The sequence below is a fragment of the Rhinatrema bivittatum genome, chromosome 11 (genome assembly GCF_901001135.1).
Source record: "Rhinatrema bivittatum chromosome 11, aRhiBiv1.1, whole genome shotgun sequence".
NCBI classification, from domain to species: domain Eukaryota; kingdom Metazoa; phylum Chordata; class Amphibia; order Gymnophiona; family Rhinatrematidae; genus Rhinatrema; species Rhinatrema bivittatum.
This window is the reverse complement of record NC_042625.1, coordinates 101,424,615-101,439,599: the sequence shown is the minus strand read 5'-3', so window position 1 is coordinate 101,439,599 and position 14,985 is coordinate 101,424,615. Positions and strand designations below refer to the sequence as shown.

Genomic DNA, 14,985 nt, shown 5'->3' with positions numbered 1-14,985 from the left:
GACTGCTTTGTGGAGCAGCTGGTCCTAGAACTAATGAGAAGGGTAGCTACTTTAGATCTGGTCATCAGTGATGCACACAACCTGCGGTAGGGCCACTAAGAATAGCAATCATAATGCAATTAAATTTGACATAATCGCTGGAAGGAGGACATTAAGTAAAACTATTGTAACAGCATATAACTTTAAAAAGAGAGACTATGATAAAATGAGGAAATTAGTTAGAAAGAAACTAAGAAAGCAGTTGCAAAGTTTAAACATTTGCATGAGGTGTGGGCATCATTTAAAAATAACACCTTGGAAGCCCAGATAAAATGTATTCCATGCATTAAAAAGGCCGAAGGAAGACCAAATGACTGCTAGGTGAAAGCAGCAGTTAAAGCCAAAAGGGCATCTTTCAAAAAATAGAAACCAGATCCAAATGAAGAAAAATAGGCAAAAGCCTAAGTATTGGCAAGTTAGATTAAAAATAGAAGTAAGACAGGCTAAGAGGGAATTTGAGAAGAAACTTATCATAGATGTAAAAACTAAACCTGAAACCAAAGTATTGGCAATAGCACAATGTGACCTCCATATGATTTATTCTCAGGAGGTGTTCAATGTTTTGTCTTATGATGTTTGTTTTAACTATGTTTTATTGTGAATGTTTTAATTGTAAACCGCTGCAATCTATTGAGTACGCAGTATATAAGCAATTTCAAATAAATAATAAAAGCATTTTCCAGTATATTCAAAGCAAGATGGCAGAGTGGCAAAAGGGGTGCTCAGGGACGATAAGCAAATAGAAAACCTGAATCATGTGCCTCTGTCTTTAATGAGGAGGATGCTGCGGACATACCCCAAAAAGGTGGAGGGTCTTCATCGAATGACTTATGAAGAGTGATTGAAGAATCTAAATATGTACACCCTGGAGGAAAGGAGGAGCAGAGGTGATATGATACAGTCTTTGAGATACTTGAAAGGTTTTAATGATCCAAAGATAACGACAAACCTTTTCAGTCGGAAAATAATCAGCAGAACAAGGGGTCATGATTTAAAGCTCCAGGGAGGAAGACTCAGAACCAATGTCAGGAAGTATTTCTTCACGGATGGATGCCTGGAATGCCCTTCCGGAGGAAGTGGTGAAGACCAGAACTGTGAAGGACTTCAAAGGGGCGTGGGATAAACACTGTGGATCCATAAAGTCTAGAGGATGTGAATGAAGAGTGGGTGGCTCGCGGGAATGACGGCTACTACTGGAGATAATACCCTTATTCAATAAACATTCACAGGTAATGCGACTCCAACATTACTCTAAGCTTCAACGGCAAGAGGAAATGTGGAAAAAAAAAAGGATTTCCATTCACAAAAAAGCAGGGAATAGCTTGCTTGTTACAGTGGATACTACTCCAAACCAAATAAGCCTGATATTTCACTTTCAATGCATGTCCAGCATAGCTCTCTGCTTCAACAGCAGGGGGAATGAAGAAAAGTGGATCAATATACAGACAACCACCAACAAGGGCTGAATTACATAGTCGGGGTAAACAAGCATGGGCATAGCTTGCTTATTGCGGCGGTTACTATCCCTAACTAACAGGCCGATACAGTACAGTGCGCTCCGGTAGAGCGCACTGTTAACCGGCATTTGGACGCGCGTTTTCGATGCACTAGCTTTACCCCTTATTCAGTAAGGGGTAATAGCGCATCGAAAACACGCGTCCAACCCCCCCGAGACTAATAGCACCCGCAACATGCAAATTCATGTTGATTGCCCTTTTAGTCATTCCCGCGCGATACAGTAAGTAAAATGTGCAGCCAAGCCGCACATTTTACTTTAAGAAATTAGTGCCTACCCAAAGGTAGGCGTTAATTTCTGCCGGCGCCAGGGAAGTGCACAGAAAAGCAGTAAAAACTGCTTTTCTGTGCACCCTTCGACTTAATATTATGGCGATATTAAGTCAGAGGTCCCAAAAGTTAAAAAAAAAGTTACAAATAAAAAAAAAAAAAATTTTAATGGGCCCACGGCTCACAGGTTGAAAACCGGACGCTCAATTTTGCCGGCGTCCGGATTCTGAACCCATGGCTGTCAGCGGGTTTGAGAACAGACTCCGGCAAAATTGAGCATCGGCTGTCAAACCCGCTGACAGCCGTCGCTCCTGTCCAAAAAGAGGCGCTAGGGACGCGCTAGTGTCCCTAGCGCCTCTTTTTACCGCGGGCCCTAATTTAAATAAATTAACTTACTGAATCGCGCGCACAGTAGAGTGGCCTGGGCGCTCTCCCGCAATTTTTACTGTATCGGACCGTAATTAAGCTAGATATTTCACTTAGATGCAGCTCCAACACTGCTCTCTACATTAATGGTGGGGGTGGAAGGGAAACAGAACCAAAAGGTTACTAAAGGCCGAGAGTAACAGAAGTATGAGAAAAAAAAAAAGTGCGAAAGCTTGCTGGGCAGACTGGATGGGCCGTTTGGTCGTCTTCTGCAGTCATTTCTATGTTTACCCAAACCTGAATCGTTCTTTGGTGGTGATGATTCTGAGCAACTATAGCAAATCTCTGTGATAATGGAAGATGTAATAGATCAGACTGCCAAACTCAAGAGTAACTAATCACCAGGAGTGGGTGGCTTTCTAAATATGCAAACATGAATCTACAGACCTGATACTAGTAATCTGTAACCTATCATTTTAAACAACCACACTTTCTATAGACCAATGAAACACCAATTTTTTAAAAACAGATCTGGTGAGCCCAACATCGATGCTGGGAAAAATAAGAATTTATTCTTAAAAACAAAATTTGACCACAGACAGACATGGCTTAATGGAGGCACAGTCAATATGGTTTTAATAAAGGGAAGTCTTGCCTTACAAATCTATTAGAATATTTTGAAGGCATAAAACATGTGGATAAAGGTGAATTGGTTGATATAGTATATTTGGATTTTCAGAAGGAATTCGATAAAGTCTACGATGAGAAGCTCCTCAGGAAATTAAATAGTCATGGAACGGGTAGCAGTGTCCTATTGTGGATTAGCAACTGGTTAAATAAATAAAACACAAAAGAAACTGAGAGTAGGAACAAAAGCAGTATCGCAAATGAAGAAAGATTAGTAGTGAAGTATCCCAGGGTTCTGTACTGGGACCTGTGCTGCTTAACATATTGATTAATGATCTGCAAAAGGGAAGAATAAGTGACCAAATTTGCAGATTACATAAAATTAGTCAAAGTTTTTAAAACAGCAACAGTCTGCAAAGAACTGCAAAGGGACCTTGTGAGACTAGGAGACTGAGCATCTGAATCCCAAATTAAATTTAATGTAGAAACGTGCAAAATTCATAGGAAAAAATATTCCCAATTGCAGGTACGATAAAAGAACAACATAAGATAAGTCCAACTTCTTTTTGGGTTGGTTATATATTTTCAGTACAGTGATTATATATTTGCAAAGTAAAATTGAAAAAAAAATCACATCACATTTGATTTTTTGTGCTTTATAATGAGAAGATTGTGCCTTGGTATAGTCAAAACTGATAATCAGTTCAAGGCAATTTTGCACTATTAAGATGCCTCTAATCAGGGTCTTGGTGCTTTTATATAATCAATCTCATCCTTTTTATATGCTTCTAATTGTTTGATGAGTATTTTTTGCTGTTTTTTGGTTGCGTAGTTGGAAACTTTTATAGGAACCAGTGTCTATGTGTGTCGGGGACAAGAACAAGAGGTAAGGACAGCCTGAATATGCATCGCTTAAGAACACAAGCAAGGAAGAGTATAAGAAAGTGTAATGAGCAAGCTGCGGTTCCCGTCAGTTATAAGCTTGCAAACAACAAGCAGACACAATCACAGGAGCCTCCCTACGATTACCAGTTCCACGGAAAGAACCAGTCAGTCAGACACGATGGAGGTGGGAAGAGGAGAACTGCCTTTGTATACAGAGCTGTCTGCACACACAGGGATGCAAGATGTACAGCTCCCACGATCACTGCTCCATGGGCTGCTGGGAAGTAGCAGCTCCTCCAGCATTTATCAAACTTTAAAATAAAACCAGAGATCCTGCAAAAGCACCTAAAGAGCCAGTAGCAGCTTACGTACTTCCCAGAAAATGCAGACAGACACTGGAGGGCTGCAAACAAGCCCCTGAGGTCTGTGCTCCGACAGAGCGCACTGTTAACCCTCTATTGGACGTGCGTTTGACGTGCTAGCGTTACCCCTTATTCAGTAAGGGGCCGAAAATGCTCGTCCAACCCCCCGAACCTAATATCATTGCGATATTAGGAGGTCCCGAAAGTTATCAAAAGTAAAACAAACAAAAAAATTTGAAGTCGGACCGCGGCTCGAAAACCGGACGCTCAATTTTGCCGGCGTCCGGTTTCCGAACCCATAGCTGTCAGCAGGCTCGAGAACAGACGCCGGCAAAATTGAGTGTCGGCTGTCAAACCCACTGACAGCCATCGCTCCGGTCCAAAAGGAGGCGCTAGGGACGCGCTAGTGTCCCTAGCGCCTCCTTTTGCCTGTTTTTACCGCCAGGCCTAATTTGCATAGTAAATCACGCGCAGACTTTACTGTATCGGCCCATATGTTGTTTCCATACTCTGGATGCCTCAGAAAAATTCAGTTTCCAGATTTCTGATTGTTACATTGGCTGGGCAAGAAAATTTTTAACCATTTTTAAATATTTCACATCAGCAATAAAATAACACAAGCTCTGGAATTTGTTGCCAGAGGATGTGGTTAGTGCAGTTAGTGTAGCTGGGTTTAAAAAAGGTTTGGATAAGTTCTTGGAGGAGAAGTCCATTAACTGCTATTAATTAATTATACTTAGGGAATAGTCACTGCTATTAATTGCATCAGTAGCATGGGATCTTCTTAGTGTTTGGGTACTTGCCAGGTTCTTATGGCCTGGATTGGCCACTGTTGGAAACAGGATGCTGGGCTTGATGGACCCTTGGTCTGACCCAGTATGGCATGTTCTTATGGCCATAAAAAATGCTAATGTGAATGACTGCACCAACTCCAAGTGACTTCTTTGTACAGTGTATTCAGTTCAAGCCTGTGGTGACAGCTGGACAAGTCCATTAGCCAGACAGAGCAACAGGGAAGGAGATCCCCATGTGGACCTGGCAAGTGTTTCCAAGTGATCCAGCCCAGCCACTGTGAAGAGAAAGGATGCTGGGATTGACACAGCATGGCACTAGGGAAGGTCCTGAGAAGATCCTGCATCCAAAGTCCTCAGAGCAGAAGCTTTCACCTTTTAATACTACAATGGGTGCTTTGCCACCCTGCACTCCCTCTCCCTATACACACCCTTGCCCTCCCCTCAGCATGCCATTTTTCCCTATACGCACCAACACCCCATCTATACAGCCCTCTCCTCCCTGCCTGGCAGCTCTCCTGATGTTCCTACCCTGCCCTGGTGCATAAAGTTTTAAATCACTCCAACAGCATAGTGTCAGCCACACACACACCAGGAACCCTGCAGTGAAGACCCCCACACAGCAACCCATGACCAGAATGACCTGTTCCTATTCATAGGCTTAGAACAGAGCTTTCCAAACTGTGTGTCGGGACACGTTAGTGTGTCGCCTGCAGTGTGCAGGTGTGTCGCGCAAGCCTGCTCAACTCTGATGCAAGTTTGGGCTTTTTTTTTTCTAGAGATTCACTTTTTTTTTTTCAGTTTATGGGTTGCTTATTATTGGGTGAATTTTGCTGTCAATCGCGTTTTTGGGGGGGGGGCAGCAGTGTCTGGTGATCATGGAAGGGAGTGAAGCACTTAACTGGCAACAATCAAAAAGACGAGGTACATGAGTGTGGGGGGCCAGACATGTGCTGGGGGGAGAGAGATGAGTGAGTGGGGGGCAAACGTGCTGGGGGGACAGACATGTGCTTGAGGGGGAGAGATATGAGTGTGTAGGGTACAGACATGTGCTGGGGGGAGAGAAATGAGTGTGTGGGGGTCAGACATGTGCTTGAGGGGGAGAGATATGAGTGTGTGGGGGCCAGACATGTGCTGGGGGGAGGAGAGAGATGAGTGTGTGGGGGACAGACAATTTGTTTTATTATTGTTTCTCATAAATTATAACAATAACATGAATCTTGGAATATATATTTTTAATATAAATTTAAGGTTTTCATGAGATAGGTTGCGTCGTGAAACATTTTATTTATGTATATATTTAAGGAAACATACATAAATTGTCAAAATATGTTTCGTTCGTTTAACCTTTAACCTCTGGTTTACTAGTAGACTGAATTACTGTGTCCCGAAATTATGTTGGTCTAAAAAGTGTGTCACCAACATGAAAAGTTTGGAAAGCTCTGGCTTAGAAGGTCTACCCTAACAGCACAGAGACCGAAACCCAGCAAGCAGGACAGAGGAAGAGAGAGAAAAGAAGATTTTCTCAAGTTAATTCAGGACACACTATCTTGGGTAATAAATCTGGGAATACAGAAGCATGAAACACTTTACAAGGCATCTGCACTCTGAGGGAAGCTGCTGCTTCCCAGTCTCTCTACCTGTTTAAAATACCAGCAGTGCAATGTCTGCTCAGAGAAGGAAGATGCCTGAATCCCAAACCTTGTGCCAGAGTAGGGCAGTGCATAAGCTTTCAGGAAATGCAGGAGTGCAAGGGAGGGCAAAGCAAGACAAGTAGAAACAAAAGAATAAAGAAAGAATGAGGTCAGAGGCATGAAGTCCCACCCTGGCCTCTCCTCGTGTTCCTATGCAAGCAGCAGGAACTAGGCTGGGTGGATCTCAGCCATCCAACAAGCCCACAATCAAACCAAACAGGAGAGAAGATGCAACTTGGTGCACTGCTACTGACACTGGAGCGTGGCAGGGGAGGGGATAGACAGATCCACCACAAACAGAGAAGGAGGGATGGTCAAACAGAGACTGAGACCAAGCTCCGTCCCATCATAGACAACAGGATTCAGAGGCACTGCCCTCACTTCTCTATTCCTGGAAATGTCAGCTAAGCAAGTAAGGAGAGGTCTTTGGGTGCTCCCAATGCCTGCATGCCTCTGTCTGTGGATGATTAATCCTGACCCCAGCACTGAATCATCACTCAGGGGCAGAGCTGGTGTCTCATTTATAATCACTTTGTCTCTGTCTCTTACTCCCGAACTCTACATCTGAGAGACACAACAACTCTTCCCGCCACTCTCTCTTTACATTCTTGTAATATTAACAACTTGCATTCTCTCCAGTTCAGGCAGATAAAGCTGCAAAGCGAGGATTAGAATTCAAATCATACCTCCTCACCCGGAGATCTGAATTTAGGCACAGGCAACAAAGGCAATTGCCCAGGGTGCCAAATTTGAAGGCACCAAATACCCAAGCCAACGAGGAAGAGAACTGTACCAAGCAGGAGTCTGTTGCAGTCATGCACCTCAACAAGGCACTGCCATGGCAATGTGAGACTTCACCCATTATCTATGGACCCTGCTCCACCCACTCTCCAATTCTGCCTATAGGTGCCTAAATCCGGCCCTACTCCCCCATCAATTTCAATTTAGAATAGAAACGTTATTACAGAGTAAGAACTCCGCTCCTCATTGTTTTAAAAAGTTCCTGCTCCAATGCCTCTGTCTGCAAGGACTCAAGATGCAGCCCTGCTTGTGGGAATTGGTGCTGATGGTATCAGGGTCTGGACTCATCCCACCACTGCCCCAGCCTCGTGCTGGGAGACAACAGTGCCTGCACCCAGCCTGACCTCCAACTGTCCACAAATAGTTAACGGAAAGTTTACACTGCACAGAAAAACTTAATTATTTATAGAGAAGAGGGAAAAGGGCACAGGAGGCACTTCACAACCTGCCTCTGCTCTTAAAGCTTCTACTGCATTCAATTATTTCCTCAGTGTCAGTCTAAGAGCCAAAGGGGACAGCACCAATCCCTTCGTTGTCTGGATCGGGAGGGAGGAGAACTGCTGCAGATCCCAACACTAAGCTGTACCTTAAGATATTTTATACCACAACTACCCTGCCTATAAAAACAGCTAACAGAGAAAATTAGATGTCCACATCCCCAGGTGCTGCTGCTGAGGAGAGGGGGAAGGACACCACATCCCCAGGCGCTGGTGCTTAGTGAGGGTCACCACATCCCCAGGCGCTGGTGCTTAGTGAGGGTCACCACATCCCCAGGCGCTGCTGCTGTGGAGAGGGGGGGGGGGGGGGGGGGACACCACATCCCCAGGCGCTGGTGCTTAGTGAGGGTCACCACATCCCCAGGCGCTGGTGCTTAGTGAGGGTCACCACATCCCCAGGCGCTGGTGCTTAGTGAGGGTCACCACAGCCCCAGGCGCTGGTGCTTAGTGAGGGTCACCACAGCCCCAGGCGCTGGGGGAGGGGGAGGACACCACATCCCCAGGCGCTGGTGCTTAGTGAGGGTCACCACATCCCCAGGCGCTGGTGCTTAGTGAGGGTCACCACAGCCCCAGGCGCTGGTGCTTAGTGAGGGTCACCACATCCCCAGGCGCTGCTGCTGTGGAGAGGGGGGGGGGGGGGGGGAGGACACCACATCCCCAGGCGCTGGGGGAGGGGGAGGACACCACAGCCCCAGGCGCTGGGGGAGGGGGAGGACACCACATCCGCAGGTGCTGTTTGGGACTTAATTCAGATAACTTTATTGACAATTTTACATTTGTTGCTGCAGCTCCGCAATGCCCGCGAGACCCCCCCAGGTACCTTTGTACCGCTCCAGCACATCCTCGTAAGCCTGAACAAACTCCTTCTCCTGGCTGCGGGTGGCCGGGAGCTGCCCCGGGATGTATCCGGCCATGGCGACGCCCAGAATCCGTCTCTCCCGTTTCCGCCTCAGCCTCTTCCCTTCCGCCGGCGCAGGAGCGGCCGAGCCCGCCCCACGGCCCCGCCCCGCGCCGGAGAGCCGCGGCTAGAGCGCCCGGGAGACCCCCGGCGGAGCAGCAGAGAACTGCAGCGCCCGGGAGACCCCCAGCGGCCACAGGTGGGACTGCACGGTGCAGGCGCAGCTCCGGTCTGAGCGCGGCAGCTCTGTTACTATGGCAACTGCAAGATTGGTGGCTGCGTGACCATGGTAACAGGCAGAGCGCCTTCCTCTTCTCTCTCCTTCAGCTCTGAATGTGCAGGAGCTGCACTGAATCCATCTTATGCAAACCTCTCCCCACCCCTCACATCACCTTCATCACTGCACCCCCTCCTTCATGACCCTCCTGAACACCCTCCCCATCATCTTCCTGCACTCTCCTGCCCCATCACAACAGCTGGTCCCTAACTCGCACTCACATCACAAGCATTGTTCATCAGTTAAGAAAGATAGGAACCATTTCATTTTGTGGCATCAGATATATGCCAGCCTTCCAACCCTTTGCCTTTGTTAATGAAGCCTTTTCTAGTTGTCTCTTGATGCTGATTTTTCCACCAGTGTTTCCAAAGGAACCAGCCTGTGTAGGTACTTGACAGGATTTGAGACTAATCTGGGGAAAGCATGGTCAACTTCTTGCCTATATTTCATGGCCTCATCACTCCTTAGCATGCTCTGTATTTTTCCTACAATCAGAAGAGCAACTGCATGTCTCAAAAGAAAGAAAAGGGAATACATTCCTTAGAATCCAAGCCCTCATTAAACACTGACCACTTTTCATCTCCAAATTAAAATTAATTTAACAAAGAATACCACTTGATTCACCCAGAAATGAAGTCACCCATCCTCCTTTCTGCCTTCTAAATGGGTGAATCAAGCATATATCAGTAACATGTTAGTGAACTGGCACATTAGTAAGTGGAGCTGGCAGGAGCTGTGCAGAAGCTTTCAGGAAAGCTTGCCGACCATGGGGACCTACAGGGCTCCTCCCTGCAGGATGCACCAACTTCGCCTCCGCCTAAGGGTCCACTTCCGCAACACAGTAACAGTAACATGTTAGTGAATACCCACATCGTGCCAGTCACTGTTACAGTAACATTTTAGTAAGAGACCCCCTTCATGTCAGTCACTGTAACAGTAACATGTTGGTAAAAAAAAAAAAAACCCATCTTGCCAGTCAATGTAACAGTAGCATGTTAGAACCCCCCATCATGCCAATCACTGTTACAGTAACATTTTAGTAAGAGCCTCCCATCATGCCAGTCACTGTAACAGTAACATGTTAGTATGAGCCCACATCATGCCAATCACAGTAACAGTAGCATGTTAATAATGGCACCCCATCACACCAGACACTGTAACAGTGAAATGTTAGTAATAGCATTCCCATCACACCAGTTTCTGTATCAGTAACATATTAGAGCCCATCAAGCCAGTCACTGTTACAATAACATGTTAATAAAAGCACTCCCATCACACCAGTCACTGTATAAGTAACATGTAAGAGCCCCCATCACACCAGTCACTGTTACAATAACATGTTAATAAAAGCACTCCCATCACACCAGTCACTGTATCTGTAACATGTAAGAGCCCTCATCACACCAGTCACTGTTACAATAACATGTTAATAAAAGCACTCCCATCACACCAGTCACTGTATCAGTAACATGTTAGAGCCCCCATCACACCAGTCACTGTATCAGTAACATTTTAGAGCCACCATCACACCAGTCACTGTATCAGTAACATGTTAGAGCCCCCATCATGCCAGTCACTGTTACAATAACATGTTAATAAAAGCACTCCCATCACACCAGTCACTGTATCAGTAACATGTTAGAGCCCCCATCATGCCAGTCACTGTATCAGTAACATGTTAGAGCCCCCCATCACACCAGTCACTGTATCAGTAACATGTTAGAGCCCCCCATCACACCAGTCACTGTATCAGTAATATGTTAGAGCCCCCCATCTTGCCAGTCACTGTATCAGTAACATGTTAGAGCCCCCATCACACCAGTCACTGTTACAATAACATGATAGTAACAGCACTCCCATCACACCAGTCACTGTATCAGTAACATGTTAGTAACAGCACTCCCATCACCAGTCACTGTATCAGTAACATGTTAGAGCCCTCCATCATGCCAGTCACTGTTACAGTAACATGTTAGAGCCACCATCACACAAGTCACTGTATCAGTAACATGTTAGAGCCCCCATCATGCCAGTCACTGTATCAGTAACATGTTAGTAACAGCACTCCCATCACCAGTCACTGTATCAGTAACATGTTAGAGCCCACATCATACCAGTCACTGTTACAGTAACATGTTAGAGCCACCATCACACCAGTCACTGTATCAATAACATGTTAGAGCCACCATCACACCAGTCACTGTTACAGTAACATGATAGTAACAGCACTCCCATCACACCAGTCACTGTATCAGTAACATGTTGGAGCCCACATCATGCCAGTCACCGTATCAGTAACATGTTAGAGCCACCATCATGCCAGTCACTGTATCAGTAACTTGTTAGAGCCACCATCACACCAGTCACTGTATCAGTAACATGTTACAGCCACCATCATGCCAGTCACTGTATCAGTAACATGTTAGAGCCCCCATCATGCCAGTCACTGTATCAGTAACATGTTAGAGCCCCCATCACACCAGTCACTGTATCAGTAACATGTTAGAGCCCCCCATCATGCCAGTCACTGTTACAGTAACATGTTAGAACCACCATCACACTAGTCTCTGTATCAGTAACATGTTAGAGCCACCATCACACCAGTCACTGTATCAGTAACATGTTAGAGCCACCATCACACCAGTCAATGTTACAGTAACATGTTAGAGCCACCATCACAGCAGTCACTGTTACAATAACATGATAGTAACAGCACTCCCATCACACCAGTCACTGTATAAGTAACATGTTAGAGCCCCCATCACACCAGTCACTGTATCAGTAACATGTTAGAGCCACCATCACACCAGTCACTGTTACAGTAACATGTTAGAGCCCCCATCATGCCAGTCACTGTATCAGTAACGTGTTAGTAACAGCACTCCCATCACCAGTCACTGCATCAGTAACATGTTAGAGCCCCCCATCATGCCAGTCACTGTTACAGTAACATGTTAGAGCCAACATCACACCAGTCACTGTATCAGTAACATGTTAGAGCCACCATCACACTAGTCACTGTTACAGTAACATGATAGTAACAGCACTCCCATCACACCAGTCACTGTTACAATAACATGTTAATAAAAGCACTCCCATCACACCAGTCACTGTATCAGTAACATGTTAGAGCCCCCATCATGCCAGTCACTGTTACAGTAACATGTTAGAGCCCCCATCACGCCAGTCACTGTATCAGTAACATGTTAGAGCCACCATCACACCAGTCACTGTATCAGTAACATGTTAGAGCCCCCATCACACCAGTCACTGTTACAGTAACATGTTAGAGCCACCATCACAGCAGTCACTGTATCAGTAACATGATAGTAACAGCACTCCCATCACACCAGTCACCGTATCAGTAACATGTTAGAGCCCCCATCACGCCAGTCACCGTATCAGTAACATGTTAGAGCCACTATCATGCCAGTCACTGTATCAGTAACATGTTAGAGCCCCCATCACACCAGTCACTGTATCAATAACATGTTAGAGCCCCCCCATCACGCCAGTCACTGTATCAGTAACATGTTAGAGCCCCCATCACCCAGTCACTGTATCAGTAACATGTTAGAGCCACCATCACACCAGTCACTGTTACAGTAACATGTTAGAGCCCCCATCACACCAGTCACTGTATCAGTAACAAGTTAGAGCCACCATCACGCCAGTCCAGTCACTGTATCAGTAACATGTTAGTAACAGCACTCCCATCACCAGTCACTGTATCAGTAACATGTTAGTAACAGCACTCCCATCACACCCGTCACTGTATCAGTAACATGTTAGAGCCCCCAACACGCCAGTCACTGTATCAGTAACATGTTAGTAACAGCACTCCCATTACACCAGTCACTGTATCAGTAACATGTTAGAGCCCCCCATCATGCCAGTCACTGTTACAGTAACATGTTAGAGCCCCCATCCTGCCAGTCACTGTATCAGTAACATGTTAGAGCCCCCATCACACCAGTCACTGTATCAGTAACAAGTTAGAGCCACCATCACGCCAGTCACTGTATCAGTAACATGTTAGAGCCACCATCACGCCAGTCACTGTAATCAGTAACATGTTAGTAACAGCACTCCCATCACCAGTCACTGTATCAGTAACATGTTAGTAACAGCACTCCCATCACACCCGTCACTGTATCAGTAACATGTTAGAGCCCCCATCACGCCAGTCACTGTATCAGTAACATGTTAGTAACAGCACTCCCATCACACCCGTCACTGTATCAGTAACATGTTAGTAACAGCACTCCCATTACACCCGTCACTGTATCAGTAACATGTTAGTAACAGCACTCCCATTACACCAGTCACTGTATCAGTAACATGTTAGAGCCCCCATCACGCCAGTCACTGTATCAGTAACATGTTAGTAACAGCACTCCCATTACACCAGTCACTGTATCAGTAACATGTTAGTAACAGCACTCCCATCACACCCGTCACTGTATCAGTAACATGTTAGAGCCCCCATCACGCCAGTCACTGTTTCAGTAACATGTTAGAGCCACCATCACGCCAGTCACTGTATCAGTAACATGTTAGTAACAGCACTCCCATTACACCAGTCACTGTATCAGTAACATGTTAGTAACAGCACTCCCATCACACCCGTCACTGTATCAGTAACATGTTAGAGCCCCTATCACGCCAGTCACTGTTTCAGTAACATGTTAGAGCCACCATCACGCCAGTCACTGTATCAGTAACATGTTAGTAACAGCACTCCCATTACACCAGTCACTGTATCAGTAACATGTTAGTAACAGCACTCCCATCACACCCGTCACTGTATCAGTAACATGTTAGAGCCCCCATCACGCCAGTCACTGTTTCAGTAACATGTTGGTAACAGCACTCCCATCACACCAGTCACTGTATCAGTAACATGTTAGAGCCCCCATCATGCCAATCACTGTTACAGTAACATGTTAGAGCCACCATCACGCCAGTCACTGTATCAGTAACATGTTAGTAACAGCACTCCCATCACACCAGTCACTGTATCAGTAACATGTTAGAGCCCCCATCATGCCAATCACTGTTACAGTAACATGTTAGAGCCACCATCACGCCAGTCACTGTATCAGTAACATGTTAGTAACAGCACTCCCATTACACCAGTCACTGTATCAGTAACATGTTAGTAACAGCACTCCCATCACACCCGTCACTGTATCAGTAACATGTTAGAGCCCCCATCATGCCAGTCACTGTTTCAGTAACATGTTAGTAACAGCACTCCCATTACACCAGTCACTGTATCAGTAACATGTTAGTAACAGCACTCCCATCACACCCGTCACTGTATCAGTAACATGTTAGAGCCCCCATCACGCCAGTCACTGTTTCAGTAACATGTTAGTAACAGCACTCCCATCACACCAGTCACTGTATCAGTAACATGTTAGAGCCCCCATCATGCCAATCACTGTTACAGTAACATGTTAGAGCCACCATCACGCCAGTCACTGTATCAGTAACATGTTAGTAACAGCACTCCCATCACACCAGTCACTGTATCAGTAACATGTTAGAGCCCCCATCATGCCAATCACTGTTACAGTAACATGTTAGAGCCACCATCACGCCAGTCACTGTATCAGTAACATGTTAGTAACAGCACTCCCATTACACCAGTCACTGTATCAGTAACATGTTAGTAACAGCACTCCCATCACACCCGTCACTGTATCAGTAACATGTTAGAGCCCCCATCATGCCAGTCACTGTTTCAGTAACATGTTAGTAACAGCACTCCCATCACACCCGTCACTGTATCAGTAACATGTTAGAGCCCCCATCATGCCAGTCACTGTTTCAGTAACATGTTAGTAACAGCACTCCCATCACCAGTCACTGTATCAGTAACATGTTAGTAACAGCACTCCCATCACACCCGTCACTGTATCAGTAACATGTTAGAGCCACCATCACGCCAGTCACTG

General features: G+C 45.8%; 1 protein-coding gene across 2 annotated transcripts in view; it reads right to left on the bottom strand.

Annotated features, from left to right (window-relative positions):
• The window catches only part of MACF1 (microtubule actin crosslinking factor 1), a 513,108-nt gene extending 504,290 nt beyond the window's left edge, over positions 1–8,818 (bottom strand). For both annotated transcript variants that reach the window (XM_029570961.1, XM_029570962.1), the window contains exon 1: positions 8,668–8,818. In XM_029570961.1, the coding sequence (XP_029426821.1) occupies positions 8,668–8,761 (94 nt within the window). In that variant the 5' untranslated portion in view covers positions 8,762–8,818. The remainder of the gene's footprint in view (positions 1–8,667) is intronic.
• Positions 8,819–14,985: the final 6,167 nt, after the last annotated feature.